This window comes from Carettochelys insculpta, chromosome 31 (assembly GCF_033958435.1).
Source record: "Carettochelys insculpta isolate YL-2023 chromosome 31, ASM3395843v1, whole genome shotgun sequence".
Taxonomy (NCBI): Eukaryota; Metazoa; Chordata; order Testudines; family Carettochelyidae; genus Carettochelys; species Carettochelys insculpta.
In genome coordinates, this window is record NC_134167.1 from 13,913,726 (window position 1) to 13,937,003 (window position 23,278).

Here is a 23,278-nt window from a genome sequence, read left to right on the forward strand (position 1 = left end):
GTTCCCATGTGTCGTAGCAGCCTGGGGGGCAGAGCCGAGCCCCGGGGGGCCCCCAAACAGACAGCTGAGCCCCTTCCACTTGCCAGTGTTTATTCCACCTTTGCTAAAGGCCTGGGGGCAGAGCAGCACCCCCAGCAGGTTCCAGAGTGGGGAACCCCAGCAGGTTCCAGAGCCGGGCTGCAGCGGGGCAGGGGCTGAGCCGGGGCCCTCCTAGGGCTTTAGGGTAACAGACCAGTGGGGCAGTAGCAAGCCCAGATCCGGAGGAAGTGGGGGGAGCTTAGCCCCTTTATTCAGCCTCAGGCCCCCGGGCTCCATGCTGCTGGGGGCCAGAGGGGCCCATCCCGCCCCCCATGTGGGGGGTGCAGACTCATGGGGGCCCGTGGGGAGGTTCCTGGATGCAGCCAGGGGCGGGTGCCCCTATCCCCAGCAGCTGGGCCCTGCGCAGGCCTGCAGCTTGGTCAGCCGCTGGTTCAAGGCCTCCAGCAGGCTGGGCTCCACGCTCCGGGCCAGGTTGCTGAGCTGGTGGGGGTCGCTGGTCAGGTTGTACAGCTCCACAAAGGCCTGCAAGGGCGAGCCGTCCCTGGGCAGTGGGCCAGGAAGTCCTCGGAGCCCCACATCCACCCCACCAGCCCTGCCCAGCTCCCTGCTGGCACCCCCCCGCCTCCAGCCCCACCCGGCGCCCCACCCAGCTCTGCCCAGCGCCCCTCCCCCATCCAACGCCAGCTCCCCTCCCGCCTCCAGCCCCACCCGGCGCCCCTCCCCTGTCCAGCCCCAGCTCCCCACTCAGCTCCCCCGGCCTAGCCCCACCCGGCGCCCCTCCCCCATCCAGCCCCAGCTCCCCACCCAGCCCTGCCCAGCACCCCTCCCCTGTCCAACCCCAGCTCCCCTCCCGCCTCCAGCCCCACCCGGCGCCCCTCCCCTGTCCAGCCCCAGCTCCCCACTCAGCTCCCCCGGCCTAGCCCCACCCGGCGCCCCTCCCCCATCCAGCCCCAGCTCCCCACCCAGCCCTGCCCAGCACCCCTCCCCCGTCCAACCCCAGCTCCCCTCCCGCCTCCAGCCCCACCCGGCGCCCCTCCCCTGTCCAGACCCAGCTCCCACTTGCCCCTCCCCCAGCCAGAACCAGCTGCCCCAGCCCCAGCCCGGCCCCCCCTGGTGCCCCTCCCCCACCCAGAACCAGCTCCTCCCCAGCCTGGCGCCGCCCCCTCCCCGTGACCCACACCCAGGCCCTCACCTGGCTGTCAGCAAACTCGCAGTACTGCAGGGTGTGGGGGTGCAGGGCGCGGACGCAGGCGTAGGTGTTGTTGAAGGCGTCTTCGCACACGCAGTCGGGGAAGCATTGCTGGGGGCCGGGGGCACCGTCAGCGTGCCACAGCCCCGAGCCCCCCTCCCCCGCCCGCCCATCCCCCACCTCGGCTCCAGCTCCCCCCTCCCCCAGCCAGGCTGAGCCTGGCTCCCTGCCACATCCAGGGCCAGCTGCCCCCCACCCCCCGCGTCCCACAGCAGCTCAGGGCCCAAGGGCTTCGGGAGCCCTAGGGAAGGGGGCAGGGGCGGGAGGGACAGCCTGCCGGGCAGAGCTGGGCAGCCAGTGGGGGCCAGGGTCTGGGGAGGTTGCATGGGATGGAAACCAGCTGCTTTGCATGGCACGGCGGGCAGGGAGAAAGGGAGGGGCAGCCCAGCCCTCACGGCTCTGCTGGGCCCTGGCACAGCGCCACCAGCTGCCCCTGCACGGACTCACCGCCACCCCGGGGCCCAGCGCCGGGCAGGATGGGTCCTTGTCCGCGTACCCCTCCCCTGTGTACTCCACCAGGAAATCCGCCCGCCACGGGCTGGGCTGGGCCGGGCTTACCTGGGGCCAAGCACACAGTGGTTAAACCAGCCCTGGCATGGAACCCCCCAGCCAGCCACCCGCCCCCACACAGCGCCCCCCACTGGGCTGGAGTCAACAGTACCCCCCCAGCGTCCTGCCCCCTCCCCACAGCGCCCCCTGCTGGGCCGGGCTGGCGTCACCGGTACCTCCCCCTACCCAGAGTCCTGTCCCCTGCCCACAGCGCCCCCTGCTGGGCCGGGCTGGCATCACCGGTACCTCCCCCTACCCAGAGTCCTGTCCCCTCCCCACAGCGCCCCCTGCTGGGCCGGGCTGGAGTCACCGGTACCTCCCCCTACCCAGAGTCCTGTCCCCTCCCCACAGCGCCCCCTGCTGGGCCGGGCTGGAGTCACCGGTACCTCCCCCTACCCAGAGTCCTGCCCCCTCCCCACAGCGCCCCCTGCTGGGCCGGGCTGGTGTCACCGGTACCTCCCCCCACCCGGTGTCCTGCCCCCTCCCCACAGCGCCCCCTGCTGGGCCGGGCTGGAGTCACCGGTACCTCCCCCTACCCAGAGTCCTGTCCCCTCCCCACAGCGCCCCCTGCTGGGCCGGGCTGGCGTCACCGGTACCTTCCCCTACCCAGCATCCTGACCCCTCCCCACAGCGCCCCCTGCTGGGCCAGGCTGGAGTCACCGGTACCTCCCCCTACCCAGCGTCCTGCCCCCTCCCCACAGCGCCCCCTGCTGGGCCGGGCTGGAGTCACCGGTACCTCCCCCTACCCAGCGTCCTGCCCCCTCCCCACAGCGCCCCCTGCTGGGCCGGGCTGGAGTCACCGGTACCTCCCCCTACCCAGCGTCCTGCCCCCTCCCCACAGCGCCCCCTGCTGGGCCGGGCTGGAGTCACCGGTACCTCCCCCTACCCAGCGTCCTGCCCCCTCCCCACAGCGCCCCCTGCTGGGCCGGGCTGGAGTCACTGGTACCTGCCGCTACCCAGCGTCTGCCCCCTCCCCACAGCGCCCCCTGCTGGGCCAGGCTGGAGTCACCCGTACCTCCCCCCACCCGGTGTCCTGCCCCCTCCCCACAGCGCCCCCTGCTGGGCTGGAGTCAACGGTACCTCCCCCCCTGCGCCCCCCCCCCGCCCCGAGCCCCCTGCTGGGTTGGGCTGGAGTCACCAGTACCTCCACCCCCCCGCACAGTGCCCTGCCCCCCCCGCGCCCCCTGCTGGGCTGGGCGACACCAGGACCTCCCCCAGCCCTTGCCCGCCCCCCGGCGGCGTCACCAGCAGCGGCAGGAAGGAGCGCCCGTCCATGGCGCTCTGCGAGGCGTTCAGCCCGGCGATGTCCAGGAACGTGGGGCCCAGGTCGATATTGAGGATGGGCTCCTGGGCGGGGGAGGGGCAGAGATAAGCGGGGGCAGGGAGGGGCTCTGCACAGGCCCCGCCCACCTGGGCAGAGACCAGACCCGGGAGGGGCTTCCCACTGCCCCCCCCCTCCCCCGGGGCCACCTACCGCTCGGGTCTGGTTCGCCCGGACGCCCGGCCCCCGCACCAGCAGTGGCACCCGGATGTCGAACTCATAGAGCTGCCGCTTGTCCAGGGGCAGCGAGAACTGGCCTGTGGGCAGGGCAGGGGTCAGCGCTGGCGCCCGCCCGGGGCTCCCCTGCCCCGCCGCCCGCGGGTATCAGCATCCCAAGGGGCAGACTGCTCCCCAGCCCAGCCGCTCCGACGTGCACTGGGCCCAGATCCCACCAGTAACCCCCCCGACACTGGAGCCCCCCTGTCCTGAGCGCGCAGGCTGGGCACCGCCGAGCTGGGGGGGCCCTGCGGGGGGGAGGGGGGGCGGCCAAGCTAGGGGGGAGCCCTGCGGGGGCGGCTGAGCTGGGCGGACCTGCAGGGGGGAGGGGCGGCCGAGCTGGGGGGTAGCCCTGCGGGGGTGGTCGAGCTGGGAGGCCCTTTGGGTGGGAGGGGCGGCCTAGCTGGGGGCGGGGGCGGCTGCAGGGTAGAGGGGTGGCTGAGTTGGGGGGTCTCTTTGGGGGGGAGGGGTGGCCGAGCTGGGGGGGAGCCCTGCGGGGGTGGCCGAGCTGGGAGGCCCTTTGGGGAGGAGGGGTGGCCTAGCTGGGGGGGGCCCTGCGGGGGAGAGGGGTGGCCGAGTTGGGGGGTGCCCTTGGGGGGGGAGGGGCGGCCGAGCTGGGGGGGAGCCCTGCGGGGGTAGTCGATGGGAGGCCCTTTGGGTGGGAGGGGCGGCCTAGCTGGGGGGGAGCCCTGCGGGGGAGAGGGGTGGCCGAGTTGGGGGGGGCTCTTGGGGGGGAGGGGCGGCCGAGTGGGGGGGGCACTGCGGGGGGCTCACCCGTGTGGTAACCGTTGTCGGAGGTGTAGAAGACGTAGGTGCTGGCCAGCAGGTCCTGGGCCTCCAGCCGCGCCAGCACCTTCTCCACCAGGTCGTCCACCGAGAGCAGCGTCTGCCACCTGCGGGCGCCCGGTGGCTCACAGCCCAGCACCCTGGGCCAGGCCCTCGCCTCGTCGGCCCCCCAGCCAACCCCGCCCCCCAGGGCAGCACCACTGGGGGCCCTGCCCTCCAGCCCCCACCCCCGGTCAGACCAGCCCCCTAGGACCTCCCTGGCTGGTGTTCCCCCAGCCCCCATCTGACATCACCCACTGCCTCTCCCAGCTCAAACTGCTGGGGTGTGTCCCAGCCCCCCAGGGCCCCCCGGCCGGCCCCTCACCTCTCCCTGTAGACCCTGTCCAGGAGGTTGATGGAGGTGGCAGCCATGGGGCTCCGGGCCTGCCTCACCAGCCAGTGCTTGTCCTGCAACGGGCAGGGGGCGGCAGAGGGAACCAGGCTCAGGTCCCAGGGGGGCAGCTGGGCCACCTCCTGCCCCCTCCCCAAGGGGCAGCCTGGCCCGCTGCCCACGGCGGGGGGCTGCCCCTCACCTTGCCGGGGACGTTGAAGCTGCCCCCGCGGGGTGCCTTGGTGGTGCTGAAGGCCGCGGCGTAGGGTGGCGCGACGGTCCAGGGGGAGTGGGCGGCGGGCGGTGCCAGCACCATCAGGAAGGGCGGGCGGGCCGAGGTCTCCAGGAAGGCCAGGCTCCGGTTGGCCTGCGGGCAGGAGGGCACAGACCTCGTGGGGTGGGGGGGGGGGCTGGGGGTGGAGAGGCACAGACCCGCCGGGGAAGGGCAGTGCCATGAGGGTGCCCTGTGTCACCCCGGCACCTGCTCCCCCAGGGATTGATGGGCGTCTGTGGAGGCCCCCCGGACCCTCCTGGGCAGCCATGAGGAATGTGGGGGTAGGGCAGGGCTGGAAGGGGCAGGGGAGAGGGTGAGGGAGGGGGGTTCAGGGCTGGAAGGGGGGTGGGGAAGGGAGTGGAGGAGGGATGGGGCAAGGGAGGGGGTTCAGGGCAGGACGGGGTGGGGGATGGGACTGCGAAGGGGGTTGGGGAGGGGGTTCAGGGCTGGAAGAGGTGGGGGAGGGGATGGAGGAAGGATGGGGTGAGGGAGGGGGTTCAGGGCTGGAAGGGGTGGGAGTGGGGGCCGGGAAGGGGTGGGGGTGGGGAAGGGGGTGGAGAAGGGATGGGGTGGGGGATGGGATTTAGGGCTGGAAGGGGCAGGGGAGGGGGAGGAGTGCAGGGGGCCATCCCTCGGAAATACGGGCTTTGCTTCCCGGCCTCCCCCCAGGAGTACCGCCCCCGGGCGATGCGACCGCACTGCCTCCTGGCACTGGTGGTTCAGGCTTCCACGCGCCCCACGCCTGGCGGCCCACGTCCGACTACATCTCCCAGGATGCACCGCGGCCTCCTCTCCTGGCAGCGCCCACTGCACTCTCCCAGTGCATCCTGGAGAGCGCGGGCAGCTCCGTGCTCCGGTCACCCCCTCCATGCACCGACCCAGCGCCTTCCATGGGCCCTCCAGCCCCGCCTGGCCCTGTGCCACCATCCCCCCTCGCCTCGGTCAGCCTGGCCCCCCGGCGGGCCGCCCCGGCACTCACAATGAGGTCGGTGAGATAGTCATCCGGGAAGCTGTCCCCGTGCCGCTCCTCCTGCCCGTTGGCCGACAGCGTGTAGTTGTAGTAGCGAGAGTTCCCCACCTGTGGGGCAGCCGGAGGGGGGCTCAGCAGCACCGCGCCCCCTGCCAGGCCCCTGCAGTGCGGCCACCTCTGGGGCGCAGCGCGGCCGTGGCGGTGCAGGCAGCCGAACCCCCACTCCTCGGGCCGGGCGGGGATGGGAGGGAAGATGCAGCTGGGGGCTGGAGGGAGTAGGAGGGGGGAGCTGCCACTCACCAGGCCATTCCAGTAGCTCCAGCCCAGGGGTACGTGCTGGACGCCGCCGGCCGCAGGGTGCCCGTACTGCGCGGGGGACAGGCCCAGTTAGGCAGAGGATGCGGAGAGCAGGGGCCGCCCCCACACCGAGCCTGGGAAGGGCCCCCACATCCCTCTCCGGCTCAGGCAGTGCCGCAGGGAGTGCCTGGCTGCTCCCTCGGCCCTACACCCAGGGGAAAGGCCACCCGCCCAGCGGCTCCAGGCCCAGGGCGCTCCAAGGGGGAGGAGGACCCTGCCCTCTCCTGCAGTTGGGCTGGGGGTCCCTGCAGCAGCCTGAGCTGCAGGGGGGAGGCGTTCAGCCAGGGCACCCCCAGCTAGCCCTCCCCACAAGGGAGGTGGCAGGCGGCAAACCCCAACCCCAGGAACTAGGGTCAGGCCAGCCCTCACAATCTCCCTTTTAACCAATCCTCTCCCACAGCTGGGGAGAGAACCCAGGCGTCCGGGTCCCAGCCCCCAGCTCTAACCACCCACCCCCACTGCCCTCCCACAGCTGGGGAGAGAACACAGGCGTCCGGGTTCCAGCCCCCTGCTCTAACCACCCGCCCCCACTGCCCTCCCACAGCTGGGGAGAGAACACAGGCATCCCAGCTCCCAGCCCCCTGCTCTAACCACCCACCCCCACTGCCCTCCCACAGCTGGGGAAAGAACCCAGGCGTCCCAGCTCCCTGCTCTAACCACCCACCCCCACTGCCCTCCCACAGCCAGGGAGAGAACCCAGGCGTCCCAGCTCCCAGCTCTAACCACCCACCCCCACTGCCCTCCCACAGCCAGGGAGAGAACCCAGGCGTCCGGGTCCCAGCCCCCTGCTCTAACCATCCACCCCCACTGCCCTCCCAGCACCCAGGGAGAACCCAGGCGTCCCAGCTCCCAGCCCCCTGCTCTAACCACCAGCCCCCACTGCCTTCCCAGAGCCAGGGGAGACCCCAGGCATCCCGGGTCCCAGCCCCCAGCCCCGGCCCTCACCTGGTTGAGGTACTTGCCAGCGTAGAAGGTCTGGTAGCCTCGCTTCTGCAGCTGGACGGGGAAGGCCAGGGGCTCCTGGCTCTTCTGCCAGGCCAGGCTGCTGCAGTTGCCCTCCAGGGAGTTGTTCCTCACCAGGTGGTTGTGAGGGTAGCGCCCGCTCAGCAAGCTGCTGCGGCTGGGGCAGCACAGGGGCGTGACGGTGAACTGGGCCGAGAGACAGACACTTAACCCCGGCCCCCTGCGGGCAGGGCTGGGGCTGCCCCTTCCCCCGGCAGCTGTCCCTGGCCAGCTCCACTGCCCTGCCAGCGCTGGGAGCGGGCCTGGCTGTGGCCCACAAGTGTGGCGAGCGGGCCCGGTCTCAGCCGGCATCCCAGGGTGGCAGCACTCACCGCATTGCTGAAGGAGACCCCCGCCTGGCCGATCAGGGCCTGCGTCTTCTTCATGGGAGTCTGGGAGGAGACAAGGAGCCAGTCAGCAGGGGTGCCCCAGGCCGGCCAGCCGGCCAACACGTGGAACGGCCCTGCCCGGGGCTCACACGTTCACGCCCCTCAGAACAGCCGCTCGGGTGCCGAATGTGCCTGGGCCTCGCTGGCACTGCATAACAGCACCAGGACAGCTCCCGTGGGGCTGGCAGAGCCGCTACCAGGGCCAGCTGCCTGATGCCCACCTCCAGGGCTCTCCGCCACGGGGGCAATTCCCCGACTGCCCCACGTCCTTCTCCCGCCCCTCCCCTGGTGTGGAGCTGGAGGGAGAATGACTCCACGCACAATACGACATTTAAGGACCGCAGGGGCGGGGGGGGGAGGCCAGGACCGGGGGGCGGCTGGGGGGGAGGCCAGGGCTTGTTGGGGGGAGGCCAGGGACCGGGGGCCAGGCCAGGCCCACAGCGCTGGTCTCTAGACCCCTCTGCTCAGGCTGCACAGCGGGGCAGGGCAGGTTGCGCAGTGGGGCAGGGCGCACAGCCCCGGCCTAGCAAGACCCAGCTCGGAGGATGGGGTTCTGGGGAGCCACCGGTGCAGGCTCAGAGCCCGGCCTGGGCCGAGTCCGGAGGCACTTCAGAGTGACACCAGCGTCCAGAGCTGCCCGAGAGGCGACGCCTCGGGTGCCCGGTCCTGGGGCGTGACCCCCACCCCACTGGCTCAGCCCCACCCCCCGCTCCAGCTCAGGGCAGTGCCCCAGAGCCAGGGCCTGGCACAGGCTCAAAGCCTGGTGCCCAGGGCGCTCACGGGGGGCGGGGGGGGAGACTGCTGAACCCCGAGCTGCATCCTCCTGTCTCCATGACCCCTGCGCCTGGATCAGCCCCTCCCCGCAACGCCCGGCCCAGGCGCCTGCCCAGGAGCAGAAGCAGAAGTGGAAGGGGGGCACTGCTGTGCCACGTGGGTCACTCATGACGCACCGGCGCCAGCCCAGGCCGTGTCACCCTTCCCCCGCCACTCTGTGCCTCACTTTCCCCATCCACCCCTTACATGGGACTCAAGACACAGCCCCCCCCCACCTTTAGAGACCGGGGAAACAACACAAAGCATTGGGGAGGGGTCCCCCCGGCACAGGGGCATCCAGCCATGCTGAACCCAGAGGAGCAATCCCCTGCCCCCCCCAGCACTGCGGCGTAGGAATCCCAGCTGTGGCGGGGGCAGTAACCTCCACCCGCTGCCTGCCCCGCGCACACAGCAAGAGAAGGATGTGCCCAGACCCCCTCAACCAGACAGCAAGTCTCCAGGGGCCTGCTGGGTTAGCCACAAGCCCCCCCACAACCACCACCACAGGCAGCCCTACCCCCGTGCCTGGCCGTCCCGCCCGCCCGGCTCCTGGGAACCTGCCCTGCCACCTGGCTGTGCCCCCCAGGGCAGGCAGACCCCCCCCATGGTCCAGAGTGTGGTTTGACCCTCCTCCTTTGCTCCCACAGGGGGGGAGCCCCCTACTCGGCGCCCCCCCACAGGCAGCAGCAACCAGTGGGAACCAGCAGCTGCGCCGGGGTTAACCACGCGTGAAATAAACCCTCTGCACTTGCGCATCACCGAACGCGCCAACCCTCCAGGGCCCCCAAACAACCGCCAGGCCAGGCCCGACCCAGGCCCTGGCTGGGCCCAGCACGGACACAGCCCCACCCCGGAGAGCTCGCTGGCTGAACAGGCAAGGGGAAACCGAGGCAGGTCTGTGAGGTAACTTGCCCGAAGGCACCCAGCAGGCAGGATTAGAACCTAGCTCTCCTGGCTCCAGGACAGCACCGCATCTGGGGACACCTGGCCCTGCCTGGGCCAGGCCTGTGCGGGGAGTGGGGCTGCGCAATGGGTCTTTCCTGTATCAGCTGCAGCTCCAGCCCCAAATGCCCACCAGCAGGAGAAGCCGTGGGGTGGCTGGGCCTGTGCCAGGCCTGATCTGTGCCACAGCTGCGGGGTGGGCTGGGAGCGGCTCGGCTACCGTGGGGAGTGGTACCGACTTGGCACATATGGGCCCCCAGGCCTGCTGGCACCGGCCCCATGGCAGGGCCAACGGGCACAGGACAGACACCGACAGGCCCATGGCAAGTATGTGAGGCGCTGCAGGACGGTGGCGTGGGTAGCGCCCAGGGGCACCGCAGCCCAGGGAACAGCGCCCACGCCCTGGGCTGGCGAGGGGCTGGCGAGGGGCTGGCAGCCCCCGGGACTCACCAGGCCCCCGATCTCCGTGTCCTGGTCATCGGTCAGGATCAGCACAATGTTGGGGGGGGCCCGTTGCCCCCTTCCTGCTGCGCCCCCCAGCGCCAGCTGCCAGGCGGTGCCCAGCACCAGTAGGGCAGCCCAGCTCGTGGGGCGCACCATGGCCGGGCTGCGAGCCCGACCCAGTCCTGAACCCCCCGGCTCGGCACTGCGCCCCCCGCCCGGACCCTGCGCCCCAGGCCCTGCCCTGCGCTCCCCTGGCTCTGAACTGCGCCTCCCCGGCTCTGCCCTGCGCCCCCCGCCCGGACCCTGCGCCCCCGGCTCTGCGCTGCGCTGCGCTGCGCTGCGCCGCGCCCCCGGCCCTGCCCTGCGCCCCCCGCTGCGCTGCGCCGGACTTTCAGGAAGCCGATCACGCGCCAGTTGCACTTGAGCCGAACCCCACTGCTGAAGCCCCGCCCCCGCTCATGGCCCCGCCCCCGGCCCCGCCCCCTCCTCAGCTCCGCTTCAGCCCCGGCCCAGGCTCTGCTACGACCCCGCCCCTCACGGGAGGTGGGGGCCCGGTCTTACACCCTGTGCTCTGCCGGGGGCGGGGCTATATTTGCATAAGGGGCGAGGCTGTGCCTGGGTTTCCGCTTTGGGCCCACGTGGCTCCTCGGAGCTGGGGAAGTTTGGCCAAGTGGGGCCCTTCTTAATACCCCCCCCTCCCCCTGGCCTTGCCCCCAATGCCCCCTAGCAGCTCCCCCAGACCCCATAGCCGCCCCCCCCCCGTTCCCAGAGCCTGGCCCAGGCCCCCCCCAGATCCCAGAGCCCCCCCGTTCCCAGAGCCTGGCCCCGCTGAGTGAAGGTGTGCAGCCTGCTGGGGGGCCCAAGCAGTGTCACTGACCCCCCCCCGTGTCCCCCAGCTCCCCCCGGCCATGGCCTTGGTGCCCCTCAAGAGGAGGAGCCGGCGGGGGGGAGCCCAGGCGGGAGCCCTGTCCCCACCAGCCGGGCCCCCAGACTCTGGGCCCTTCCCCGCCCTGGTGCTGTACCTGGTGGAGAAGCGGATGGGTGCCAGCCGCCGGGCCTTCCTCACCCAGCTGGCCCGGGCCAAGGGCTTCCGCGTGGACGGGGCCTACAGGTGAGAGGGACCTGCCGGCACTGGGGGAGAGATGGGCACAGCCCAGGGGCCAGTGGGGGCAGCTGGCCTGTCTGGGCAGGACAAGGGGCTGGAGGTGCAGGATCCCAGGGCCGGGCTGGCAGGGGCTGTGGGTGGGAGTGAGGGGCACCGGCAGGGCTGGGGGGGGGTCCTAGGGCCGGGCTGGCAGGGGCTGTGGGTGGGAGTGAGGGGCACCGGCAGGGCTGGGGGGGTCCCAGGGCCGGGCTGGCAGGGGCTGGGGGTGGCAGTGAGGGGCACCGGCAGGGCTGGGAGGGCCCAGGGCCGGGCTGGCAGGGGCTGGGGGTGGGAGCGAGGGGCACCGGCAGGGCTGGGGGGGCCCAGGGCCGGGCTGGCAGGGGCTGGGGGTGGGAGCGAGGGGCACCGGCAGGGCTGGGGGGGTCCCAGGGCCGGGCTGGCAGGGGCTGGGGGTGGCAGTGAGGGGCACCGGCAGGGCTGGGGGGTCCCAGGGCCGGGCTGGCAGGGGCTGGGGGTGGGAGCGAGGGGCACCGGCAGGGCTGGGGGGGTCCCAGGGCCGGGCTGGCAGGGGCTGGGGGTGGGAGCGAGGGGCACCGGCAGGGCTGGGGGGTCCCAGGGCTGGGCTGGCAGGGGCTGTGGGTGGCAGTGAGGGGCACCGGCAGGGCTGGGGGTCCCAGGGCCGGGCTGGCAGGGGCTGTGGGTGGGAGTGAGGGGCACCGGCAGGGCTGGGGGGGTCCCAGGGCCGGGCTGGCAGGGGCTGGGGGTGGCAGTAAGGGGCACCGGCAGGGCTGGGGGGGTCCCAGGGCCGGGCTGGCAGGGGCTGTGCGTGGCAGTGAGGGGCACCGGCAGGGCTGGGGGGGGGTCCCAGGGCCGGGCTGGCAGGGGCTGTGGGTGGGAGTGAGGGGCACCGGCAGGGCTGGGGGGGTCCCAGGGCCGGGCTGGCAGGGGCTGTGGGTGGGAGCGAGGGGCACCGGTAGGACTGGGGGTCCCAGGGCAGGGCTGGCAGGGGCTGTGGGTGGGAGTGAGGGGCACTGGCAGGGCTGGGGGTCCCAGGGCAGGGCTGGCAGGGGCTGTGGGTGGCAGTGAGGGGCACCGGCAGGGCCGGGCTGGCAGGGGCTGTGGGTGGCAGTGAGGGGCACCGACAGGGCTGGGGGTCCCAGGGCCGGGCTGGCAGGGCTGTGGGTGGGAGTGAGGGGCACTGGCAGGGCTGGGGGTCCCAGTGCTGGGCTGGCAGGGGCTGTGGGTGGCAGGGAGGGGCACCGGCAGGGCTGGGGGTCCCAGGGCTGGGCTGGCAGGGCTGTGGGTGGGAGTGAGGGGCACCGGCAGGGCTGGGGGGGTCCCAGGGCCGGGCTGGCAGGGGCTGTGGGTGGCAGTGAGGGGCACTGGCAGGGCTGGGGGTCCCAGGGCCGGGCTGGCAGGGCTGTGGGTGGGAGTGAGGGGCACCGGCAGGGCTGGGGGGGTCCCAGTGCTGGGCTGGCAGGGGCTGTGGGTGGCAGGGAGGGGCACCGGCAGGGCTGGGGGTCCCAGGGCTGGGCTGGCAGGGCTGTGGGTGGGAGTGAGGGGCACCGGCAGGGCTGGGGGGGTCCCAGGGCCGGGCTGGCAGGGGCTGTGGGTGGCAGTGAGGGGCACTGGCAGGGCTGGGGGAGCTCAGGGCTACGATCAGTGATGGGCTGAACCATGCTCACACTCCCTTGATTGCCCCGATTCCTTGTGGGGTCCCAGCCTGCCGCCCCCTCGCGCCTTTCTCCCCAGCGCTGCAGTGACCCACGTGGTGGCAGAGCAGAACTCGGGGGCCGAGGTGGCCCAGTGGCTGAAGCAGCATCAGGTGGACCCCGGCGCTGGGGGGGACCCCGCCCTGCTGGACATCAGCTGGTTCACCGAGAGCATGAGGGCCGGGCAGCCGGTGGAGATCCAACCCCGGCACCGCCTCGTGGTGAGCTGGGCTGGGGACCTAGTGGGGGTGGGGGGTACAGGCCAGTGTGGCCAGCGGTGGGGGTGGGGGGCTGGCCATTGGGAGGGGTTCTTGGGCTCCTAGGACTGAATCCGCCCCCCGTGCTTTGCTCCCCAGGTGACGGCCCCGGCGGCTCAGCGTGGGAGGCAGATGGCGCCCTATGCCTGTGAGCGCTGCACTCCGCTTCTCCACCCCAACCGGGCGCTGACGGTAACGGGGCCCGAGGATCTGGGAGCCAGGCACCCCCAGCTCTGCCCGGGAGCGGTGTCTGGGCCGGCCGGGTTCTGCCCGGGCGCGGGAGGGTCTGGCGTGGGGCAGAGCAGCCGGAGGCGGGGCCAGTGGGTGAGACCAGCTCCCCCCAGTGACTCTGCCCCCATCCCAGGAGGCCCTGGAGACGCTGGCGGAGGAGGCGTGGCTCAGCGGGAGCGAGGGGCGTAGCCTGGCCTTCACCAGGGCGGCCGCGGCGCTGAAGGCTCTGCCCGGCCAGCTGGAGACGATGGGCGAGCTGGAGTCTCTGCCTGGCTTCGGGGACCACTGCCGAGGGGTCATCCAGGTAGCCCCGCCCCCTGGGCTGTCTCTGGGGTACTGAATAGGAGGTGCAGAGAGGCCCTGCATCCCTGCCCTGCCCCCAACTCCGCCAGGGAGCGGGGCTGGGCTGGCCCCAGGGCGGTGGGGGGGCTGGGCTGGGGGCTCCGCGCCTGGGCTCAGCCCCGTCTCCTGGGCAGGCCGTGCTGGAGGATGGCGTCTCGGTGGAGGTGGAGCGAGTGAGGCTCTCGGAGCGCTACCGGACTCTGAAGGTACCGGAGCTGGGCGTGGGGCCGGGTGCTGTTGGGGGACAGGGGTTTGCTCGTGGTGCGAGGGGCCTGGCTGCTTCCTTCGCAGCAGAGAGCGAGAGCTGCCTGTGTGGTGTCTGAGACCCCGCGCTGCTCCCAGCTGGCAGGGGTTCCCCCCGCGCCTGGTGGTCAGGCCTGTCCCAGAGGGGTGTGGGGCTTGGACCTAGAGAGGGGCCAAAGTTGTCCCCTGGCCCAGTCACTGCTCGTCCATCGTGCTGCCCTGTGGCCGGAGCCAGCACCACCCCAGCCTAGCGCCCTGGAGGAGCCAGCGGGGGCTGGGCAGCCTCAGGGGTGGGGGTGTCCCAGTTGGGTCTGGCTGGGGCTCTGCCCCCCGCCCCCATTCCAACTCTCCAGCCTGGTGGGGATTGGCTGGGGATTCGCGGCTGCTCCTGGCGGCCCTTGGGTAGTGCTTCAGGCCAGCTGCAGGTTCCTGCCTGCTGCTGTGTTGAGAAGGCTGTTAGGTGGGGCCAGGCCCACAAACAGCCCCTGTGGCATGTCTGTTTCAGCCTCTGGGGAAGGACCCCTTCCCAGGGACAGGCCGGAGTCAAAAGGTGTTTGATTGACAGGCTAATTGTATGGTAGAGATGCCAGCTGAGCTGAAGGGGGATCCCCATTAGCTGTATAGGGCCCAGGACACACAGCTGACACTGACACCCGGCTCTCCCAGCCTGACTGGGACTCGTGTGGCTGCTTTCTCCAGGGGGTGGGTGGTCCAGAGGGCGATATGGCTCCTGCGCCCCCTGGAACCGTCTGGCCCCTCTCTCGGCAGCTTTTCACCAAGGTCTTTGGGGTGGGGGTGAAGACGGCCGACCGGTGGTACCAGGAGGGGCTCCGGACTCTGGCTGACCTGCACAATACCAGGCTGACCAGGCAGCAGCAGGCAGGTGAGGAATGGCAGAGGTGCCACAGAACAGGGCTTTGCCCGCCAGCAGCGGGACACAGAGCCACCCTGGCTTCCCTCGGGCTCTCGCTTGCGGCCCCCCCCCCCCGCCCGGCAGTGTCATGAGCCCTGGCCTGGCCTCCACTGCCCTGACCACCCTGGGGCTGGGGCGCTGCTGGTTTGGTATTTGGGCCTCGGGGGTTTTTCCTCGATGGCCGTTAGCTCCTGAGACCAGGCACGGAGCCTGGCAGCCTCAGGGGACAGGGTGGAGCAGTCCAGGCTGCAGGGCTCCTTGTGATGCAGTGGGGTGTGTGAGAGACAGGCTGGATATGTAACAGAGCTAGTCTATGTACTATCAAAACCAAAAAGCAGTCCAGTAGCACTTCAAAGACTAACAAAATAATTTATTCGGTGAGCTTTGGTGGGACAGACCCACTTCTCCAGCCCAGAGCCAGACCAGAACAGACTCAAGATTTAAGGCACAGAGAACCAAAAATAGTAATCAAGGTGGACAAATCAGAAAAAGGTGAGCAAATCAGAGAGTACAGGGGCAAAAGGGGGGGAAGTCAAGAATTAGGGGGTGTGTGGGTGAGAGACGGGCAGAGCAGCTCCCAGCGGCTAAGGATTACCCTGGGGCTGTAACCTAAGCTGGCAGGTAACACCTCTGCCCTGAACACAGAGCAGGGAGGCAGTTAGAAGCTGGGGAGAGGGAGTTGGAAGGAGCCAGCCTGGCTGGGGGGAAGATACACCCCAGAGGGGCCCCCCTCAGGCTCCTCTCCCCAGGACGGGTTGCAATGACTGTCTCTGCCGGCTGTGCTGACATCTCTGTGCTGAGCTGTGTCTCTGTCGCCTCATAAACTCCCTGTTCTACCTGCTGAGTGAGAGTCACTCCTGCCTGCGGCCGGGGGGCAGAGCCTGGGGACCCCTGAACCCCAAGACACCCATGCAGACCTACGGCCAGGGTCTAGGGCCTGTTTTGTTCAACATCTTTATCAGTGCCCTGGGCAAGGGGATGAGTTGCACTTCTGCAAGTTCGTGGCCGACACTAGATACGTCGGAGGGTAGGGATGGGGTCCAGAGTGACCTAGATAAATTGGACATCTGGGCCGAAAGAAATCTGATGAGGTTCAGCAAGAAGGGCAGAGTCCTGCCCTTGGGACGGAAGAATCCCAAGTATTGTTACAGGCTGGGGAGCAACTGGCTGGGGATTACAGCGGATGAAAGGCTGGATATGAGTAAACCGTGTGTCCTTGTAGCTAAGAAGGCTAACGGCATATTGGGGAGCATTAGGAGGAGCATTTCGAGCAGCTCTAGAGAGGTGGTTGTTCCCCTCCACTCGGCACTGGTGAGGCCACATCTGGATTATTGCGTCCAGTTCTGGGCTCCCCTTTATAGAAAGGACGTGGATTTGCTGGAGCAGGTTCAGCGGAGGGCAACAAAAATGATTAGGGGCTGGAGCACAAGACCTGTGAGGAGAGGCTGAGGGATTTGGGCTTGTTTAGTTTACAGAAGAGAAGACTGAGGGGTGATTTAATAGCAGCCTTCAACTTCCTGAAGGGGAGCTCTAAAGAGGATGGAGAGAGGCTGCTCTCAGTGGTGACGGGCGGCAGAACAAGGAGCAATGGGCTGAAGTTACAGAGGGGAGGTGTAGGTTGGATATTAGGACAAACTCTTTCCCCAGGCGGGTGGTGAAGCACTGGGACGTGCTACCTAGAGAGGTGGTGGAATCTCCATCCCTGGAGGGTTTTTAAGTCTCGGCTGGACGAGGTCCTGGCTGGGATGGCTTAGTTGGGGTTGATCCTGCTTGAAGCAGGGGGCTGGACTCTGACCTCCTGAGGTCCCTTCCCGCCCTGGGATTCTGTGACTCAAAGGGCCCCCCAACCAGTGCCCTGGGTCCTGAGCCTGGGCCGGCCCTTCCCTTCCCTTGCAGGGCTGCAGCACTACGAGGACCTCACCACCCCGGTGGGGCGCGGCGAGGCCGAGGCCATCAGCCGGGAGGTGCAGGCAGTGGTGCAACAGTTTCTGCCCGGAGCCTCAGTGACGCTGGCTGGCGGGTTCCGCCGGTAACAACCGGGGTGGGGGGGAGGCTCGGGCTGGCGCCGGGAGGGCCAGGGCACCTCGGCAGGGCTCCTGGGGTGGGGGCTGCCTGGCTGGTCTCTCCCCTCTGGGATCCCAGGCCCTGGCTCCTCGCCCTGCCTGGCGTGGGAAATCCCCGGTGCCTGCGATACGCAGCGCCCCCCGCTGGAGCTGCCCGGGTGGCGGTGGGCTCTGAGGGAGTTTCTGCTTCTCTCCGGCAGGGGCAAGCCCCACGGCCACGACGTGGACCTTCTGCTCACGCACCCCGAGGACGGCCAAGAGGCAGGGCTGCTGAGCCGGGTCGTGAGCTGGCTGGACAGCCAGGTGGGGAGGGGCGGGGCAGTTCCAGGCCCGAGTGGGGGGCTGGGGGTCAGAGCAGGGAGCCGGGGGGCAGGGTGTCTCTCCCTGCCTCATGGGGGTGAGGGGGCTGCAGCTGGACTCTGGGGTCTCCCTGGGCGCTGGGAGGCACGTGGGGCTGGGGGATTGGCCATTCCCAGCTGAGGACCGTCTGTCCCCACAGGGTTTGATACTCTATCAGCACAGCCAGGAGAACAGCTACGGGCCCCGCGAGGGGGCCAAGCCGCCCAGTGCCAGCGGACACCTGGACCGATACGAGAGGTGTTTCTCCATCTTCCGCCTGGCGGCCCCCGGCACTCACCGTGGCTGGAAGGCTGTCAGGGTGGACCTGGTGGTGGCTCCAGCCAGCCAGTTCCCGTTCGCTCTGCTGGGTTGGACTGGGTCCCGGGTAGGTGTCTGGCCAGGGGGCAGCTCAGGGGTGGGGGCCGGGCACGACAGGGGTTCCAGAGCCGAGCCCTTTTCCCACCCGTGGGGCTGGGCCCAGAGCCAGGGTTCTAGGGGGGGCGGTTCTAGAACCTTGCCTGGGCGCTGCTGGGTTCTAGAGGGGGGCCTGCCCACTAGGGCAGGGCTGGGCTCGGCTCATCCCCCCCCTGCCGAGCTCTGAATCTGGGTGCCAGCAGACCCCCTCCCCCCTACCCACGGGGCCCAGCTCCCCATGGGCAGGGAACCAGGGCAGCGTTTCCTGGCCCCTCCGCCGCAGCGCCCAGGTGGTAATGCCGGCTCGGCCCCCTTCTCCGCAGCACTTCGAGCGCGAGCTCCGCCGTTTCGCCCGCCACGAGAGGAAGATGACCCTGAACAGCCACGAGCTGTACGACACCAGGCAGGTACGGCAGTGCCGGGTGGGGGCACCCACCCTTTGCTGCCCCTCTGGGCCAGCTCCTATGGCTGGGGGCCTGGAGAAGGGGCAGGAGCGCCAGGGGTGGGTTGCTCTTGTGGGCAAGGCTGGCATTTGGTGGGGCCGGGGGCGAGGGCGTGCCTGGGTAGGTAGCCAGTAGCTGGGGTGTACTGGTGCAGAGCATCCAGCTGCCCTCCCTGTTCCCATTTGTTAGCCCTCTGCAGCTGCCCCTGCAGGGCCGTGGGGCGCAGACTGATCCTGGGGGCACGGGGAAGGGAGGGGGCTGAGCTGCCCTGAGCACTGCCTGCCTCCTGTAGCCATCCTGATTGGCTGCTTTTCCCAGCGCCCCACCTCCTGGACAGAGCAGCCAGTCAGAGGCGTCTTCCCTGGGCTGTGCTGGCGCAGGGGTGGGGCAGGGCCAGGGGGGCAGCTCTGTGGAGTCGGCTCAGCCCAGCGCATCTCCCTTCCAGAACCTCTCCCTGCCCGCTGCCTCGGAGGAAGAGATCTTTCAGCATCTGGGCCTGGAGTATGTGCCCCCTGAGCAGAGGAACGCCTGAGCCCCTGGCCTGGGGGAGCCCCCTCCAGGCTCCCCGGGCTGGCTGCCTCCAGTGTGTTCAGCGGGTGACTCAGCCAGGATGGCCCCTGTGGGGTGAGCCAGCCCAGCGGCAGCAGACACAGCTGGGGATCAATAAAGCCAGGGACCCCAATGCACTCCTGGCTGGCTGCTCGGGGGTGTGTGGCGGGGGGGGGTGGCAGCTCTCCATCCAGGGCAGGGGTTCTGACCTATCTCCCCCAGTCCTGGGGGGTGGAGGAGGGCTGGGTAGGGTGGCTGTGAGGGGTCGAGGGCGGATGGCTCCAGCAGGGGATGGGCCTACCATGGAGATGCCCAGGGGGCCTCCAGGTGAGGGATGCAGCAGGGCCTTGAATCTTTCGTGGGAGCTCCCACCCTGACCCTGCCACCAGCTGGCACCTCCTGCTGGGAATGAAGCCCTGGGGGCTGGCTGCCCCCCCTACCCACCCCCAGTTCTCAGGCAGGTGTCGGGGCTGGGCTGGGCCAGCAGGGACCCAGGTCAGGTGTGTGCCCTGAGGGGCAGGTCCCAGGGCTGAGGGGTGGGCAGCAGGTCTCTGGGCCCCTCCAGCTGCTGGGGGAAGGGGACCTGCTGAGTGACCCCAGCTGTGTCCTCTGGGGGTGAGCAGAGGTGGGGTGCAGAACTCCCAGGGCCCCCCCCCCCCCCCCCCCCCGTGCAGTGAGCCTTCTGCCAGCCCCATGGACCACTGGGGGACCAGGGGTAGGGACTTCCCCATGGCTGGCAGCAAAGCCAGGACTAGCTGTGAGCCCCCTGCCAGGGGTCTGCGCTGGAGTCCATGTGCTTGCCTGGGTCTCCAGTTTCCCTGTCTGGCCCTGCTGCAACCCATGGGGAAATCCCTGACCCTGGTCCTCCAGTGCTCCATGGGGCTGGGGGAGGACCAGCCAGTCCCTCTACCTTCCCACGGGCGGCTGGGGTGGGCTGGGCAGGTGCTGTTCTCACCTGGCGAGCGGCACTAGGGGGTCTGGGCCAGGCCAGTTGCCCCATCCAGCCCCAGGTGGTGCCCAGGCCTCGGACTGGCTTCCCTGGTCCAGGAGCCATGCGGCTGGGTTCCTTGCCTGCTCTCCAGCCCATGGGCTCTCCTAGGCCAACAGGCTGGGCCCAGAGACCCCTCGGGCAGGAGCCCCCAGCTCTGCAGCTCAGCCGTTCCCCAGGGAAGGTGCGCTCGTCGCAGGGCAGGAGCTGTCCATGGGGTGGAGGGGGCCTGGGCAGCCTCTGCCCCCTTCACACCCCCCAGGCTGAGTGAACTCCCACCCAGCCTTGCTGGTTATGGGGCTATTGGGGTCCCAAGCCCTTAGCCAGGCAATGTGGGGGGTGCTCCCAGCTGGCCTCAGGCAGGAATGCTGGTGCCCAGGTGACCCTGGCCTGGCCTGGGGCAATGCCATGAGCAGTAGAGAACAGGGCAGCTGTGGGGGCCTGGCCTGCGCTGGGGTTAGAGGAGCTGAGCTGGCTCAGCCACTGCTTCCCTGGGGGACCGCAACTGAGGCACTTTGTTGTCCTGTGCCTCAGGTTCCCCCATTGGTGAGGCAGGGCTGGGCTGCATGTGAGCAGGGGCCTCCCCCCGCCACTGGGAGCTGGGCTGGGGGGCAGGGCCTAGGGAAGCCCCCGGGCAGTGGCAAATGCAAACAGGGAGGATATGTGGGGGGGGGGGTGAGTGATGCCCCCCTGAATTCTTTCCCACCCACTGCCTGGGGGGGCAGGGGTGAACCCCAGTTACTGAACCTGGCTGTGTCACCTGCCAGCAGGGAGGCGGGGGCAGCATCCCGCTTGGCACAGAGGCAGGGTTGGCCAGCCACAAAGGCCATGGATGAGGTACCAGCCAGAGCCTGGCTCTGTGGGCAATGTGCAAGGCTCAGGCATGTCCTGGGGGGGCCTGGCCCTGTGGGCAACGTGCAAGGCTCAGGCGTGTCCCAGGGTGGGGGGCCTGGCCTGGGGGGGGTGTTCTCACCCCACTGTGCCCCACCTGCATGCTGGGCACTGGAACCCCTGGCCTGCACTTTGCACCTGCCTTGAAGTCTTGCTTTTTTTTTTTTTACAGCTCAGAACTGGGAGGTTAGGGTTCTCTGTCCAGCCTGTGGGAGTGGAGGGGCAGGCAGGCAATGCTAGGACATCTGGGTTCTATCCCCTGGTCTGCAGGGAGGAGGGTCTCCCTAGGAGGTGGCTGGGAGCCAGGACACCTGGGTTCTTGGCTCAGTCTGACTTCCTCTACACTTTGGGATACGTGCCTCAGTTTCCCTCCCCGTAGCGGGTAGTGGGTAAGTAAGAATCAATTCCTGCTGGCAGGAGAGCAGGGGGTCAAGCAGGGAGCCAGCCTCTCTCAGCACGCAGACCTCCAGCCCTCGGCCGCAGAGGCTGGGAACAGTGAGCCTCATCTGGGGGTGGGTGTCCCTCCCCAGTCCTGGGGGAGACAGAGGCCTGTGGCGGGGATGTGGAGCTCTATGGCATGGCTGGGCTGCGCACCGCCAGAGGGGACCCCCGCCTGCCTTTGTGAACTGACACCTTAGTGAATGCCAAGAGCTGTAATATTTTTGCTCAGTTACAAAAAAGAATGGGCCCGGTTTTCAGTCCACTGTGATGATATCCCAGCTTAAACTTGTGCTATAAAAGACATTACAATATATGAAAGAACCTGATGCTTTCAAGCAGCCGTACAGTGGTACAAATCACAAGCTAGTTAAATGAGTTTAACCTGTCAAGCAAATATGCTCATTTAACCTCTGAAGAAGGCAACAGATTTCACACCCATTCAGCCCTTGTTCAGACACTTAAGGTGCTGTTCAAACAGCAAGGACCAGCTCTCCTTAAAAACCAGTTTCCCTAATCTGCAACTTTAACCGCAAGTGTCTCTGAACTATAGCTGTACTAAGAGCACTAAAGATCCCAAGTGAGTTGCCTTACATTATGCTTAGCAGACCTAGGCTGAATCTAGTATTTAGCCTAAAATCAAGTGGAGCACTGCAGAGTGAGCAGTTGAACTAAGTCACTTATCTCAAGCATCTCACCACCTTTGCCTAGCACAAGAACTGCAAGTGATGAGGGGGAGGAAGAGAAGGGAAGACACAGAAGGAAATCAAGCCGTATCCTCTCCTGCCCCATACCCCCTTCAGGAGCTCTAGCTGACACCGGTGGAAATTAAGGTGTTGTCCTGCAAAACCTAAATCAACATTTGGTGAACTTAGGGCATGCAAAATGAAGACTGGACTCTGGAACAACTTGGGCTTCGAAGGAAGTGATGGAGACAATCATTTCATTTATATCCACAACAAACTGGAAATTAGCTTGTGATGAAGCCTCTGTACCTTTCCATTCTGACAGCTGAAGTCACTGGAGAGGGACGGCAGAAGCGCCACTACCACACTGAGCAGCTGCTTGTGGTTAAGAAAAGAAGTTTAAAAAAAGCCACAAACAGGCCTCACTACAGAGCTCTAGGGTATTGTATTAATCTAGACGCACACGGCAGGTTTGCAGTGAATGAAAAATGTATCTGTGCGCCTCACTACTGCCATGTGCAAAATGGAGAGTACATTTTACCCATTGAGGTCAGTCCTCCATTTACCTGTCAATAGCAGTGATAGAACACACAGCTGAACAGTCTCTTGCTTTAGGTACTCCTGGTGTGATCCCAACCTGCAAGGCAATGGGACGCCTGACTTCAGATCTTGGCAGGTAAGTGAGACCATGGATTTCTCAGGAACTTTAAGAACTTCACCCATTTATTACCAGGACTGCCCACGTTATGCTACAAACCATCAAAGAGACGCAGTCCTGGATGTGGTTGATCTAAAGAGGGAAAGAGCTTTTGCCTGTACGCCTAGCCCAGTGGAGGGAGGTCAGACAGCTTTACAGCTAGAGGAAGTCTCCACTGCAGGATTTTTGCACCTGAACACCACATGAGAGCACATTTTGTAAAAATTGGTTTATCAGTTCCATTTTTGTATAAAACACACGGGAGAAACCTAGCCAATCAACACACAAATTGCTGCCACATGACAAGATACTTTTTGTCAAACTTTGAATCTAAAGAACATACAAATGTTTTCTCATGTCTACAGTCAATTGTCTATGCTCTTCCATTTAACTATTTCTTAAAAAATTCCACATATCCCCATATTTCTTCTGTCCCAGTTACAGTACAATGACAGGGAGGAAGAGGGTTGGTTAAAACTCCTCTCTATGCAGTTTTCTGCTGTCCCTTCTTTCCAATCAGAGACTTATGGATGTGAGGGATTACACCTGCAAAGAGAACATGGATTAGAATAGCTGTGCACAAAGCAGTTTGACAGATTAAGATCTACCATTTCAGAGGGTTGGTTTTTTATCCAATAGCTAGAAAGTTTTGTACTTTGTTCTCTAGAAATTACCCCTTTTCTTGTTCCTTGCCCATTCCCCAGTTGTAATTTCATCCCACTCCGATGGAGTCTATCTTGTTATTTCAATCATATGTTTACGGACCTAACAGCCCATGGCTAAGCTGCAAAACTTCCATTTTAAGGAAACATAAAACAGACAGTGAGATCGATCTATATGTACTACTTAGGTTGATCACAGCTACGCCTGCAGTTAGAGCAATGTGTCGAGCACACACGGCATGCTCAGCTAACTTAGCGAGAATAGCAGTACAGATGAAGAGGTGCTGTTTCGGCAAGTACGTGCCAGAACCCTAGAGTATGGGCCTGTCAACTCCGTGCCCAAACAGTGCCTCCTACATCTACATGGTGATTTTTCTTCTGCAGTGTATGATCTTGCTGCCAGAACCTTTCCTCACTGCAGTGAAATGTTCAGACAGCAAGGAAAGGCTCTGACAGCCTCTGCCCTGACTCCCCAAGCTGGGCCTTTTATTGCTGCATATTGCCTGCTTCTGGCTGCTGCACGCTACCACAAGAGTGAACAAGGCCTATGTCACTATTGTGGAGTTTAGCAGGCATAGCCCAGT

The 23,278-nt window shown here is 67.2% G+C and overlaps 3 protein-coding genes across 4 annotated transcripts in view; 1 reads left to right on the plus strand and 2 right to left on the minus strand.

Annotated features, from left to right (window-relative positions):
- Positions 1 to 73: 73 nt before the first annotated feature.
- Positions 74 to 9,984, minus strand: LOC142004342 (N-acetylglucosamine-6-sulfatase-like). The gene is made up of 13 exons (XM_074981936.1): positions 9,728 to 9,984; positions 7,466 to 7,525; positions 7,077 to 7,280; positions 6,075 to 6,140; positions 5,784 to 5,882; positions 4,733 to 4,897; positions 4,525 to 4,607; positions 4,149 to 4,267; positions 3,312 to 3,415; positions 3,083 to 3,184; positions 1,736 to 1,846; positions 1,232 to 1,339; positions 74 to 561 (listed from the first exon to the last, which is right to left on the minus strand). Exons 1-13 carry the CDS (start codon positions 9,875 to 9,877, stop codon positions 418 to 420), a joined length of 1,515 nt encoding a protein of 504 aa, XP_074838037.1. The 5' UTR covers positions 9,878 to 9,984; the 3' UTR covers positions 74 to 417.
- POLM (DNA polymerase mu) overlaps positions 9,102 to 23,278 on the plus strand; it is a 17,825-nt gene continuing 3,648 nt past the window's right edge. The window contains exons 1-13 of one of the 2 annotated variants that reach the window (XM_074981934.1): positions 9,102 to 9,229; positions 10,618 to 10,832; positions 12,579 to 12,759; positions 12,895 to 12,987; positions 13,160 to 13,330; positions 13,503 to 13,574; positions 14,380 to 14,494; positions 16,421 to 16,553; positions 16,788 to 16,890; positions 17,087 to 17,311; positions 17,664 to 17,747; positions 18,229 to 18,407; positions 21,951 to 22,011. In XM_074981934.1, the coding sequence (XP_074838035.1) occupies positions 10,630 to 10,832; positions 12,579 to 12,759; positions 12,895 to 12,987; positions 13,160 to 13,330; positions 13,503 to 13,574; positions 14,380 to 14,494; positions 16,421 to 16,553; positions 16,788 to 16,890; positions 17,087 to 17,311; positions 17,664 to 17,747; positions 18,229 to 18,315 (1,467 nt within the window). In that variant the 5' untranslated portion in view covers positions 9,102 to 9,229; positions 10,618 to 10,629 and the 3' untranslated portion in view covers positions 18,316 to 18,407; positions 21,951 to 22,011. The remainder of the gene's footprint in view (positions 9,230 to 10,617; positions 10,833 to 12,578; positions 12,760 to 12,894; positions 12,988 to 13,159; positions 13,331 to 13,502; positions 13,575 to 14,379; positions 14,495 to 16,420; positions 16,554 to 16,787; positions 16,891 to 17,086; positions 17,312 to 17,663; positions 17,748 to 18,228; positions 18,408 to 21,950; positions 22,012 to 23,278) is intronic. The other variant, XM_074981935.1, reaches the window with a different exon arrangement.
- LOC142004344 (histone H2A.V) overlaps positions 22,249 to 23,278 on the minus strand; it is an 18,791-nt gene continuing 17,761 nt past the window's right edge. Inside the window, exon 5 of the mRNA XM_074981939.1 lies at positions 22,249 to 22,578. Coding sequence (XP_074838040.1) covers positions 22,517 to 22,578 — 62 coding nt within the window. The 3' untranslated portion in view covers positions 22,249 to 22,516. The remainder of the gene's footprint in view (positions 22,579 to 23,278) is intronic.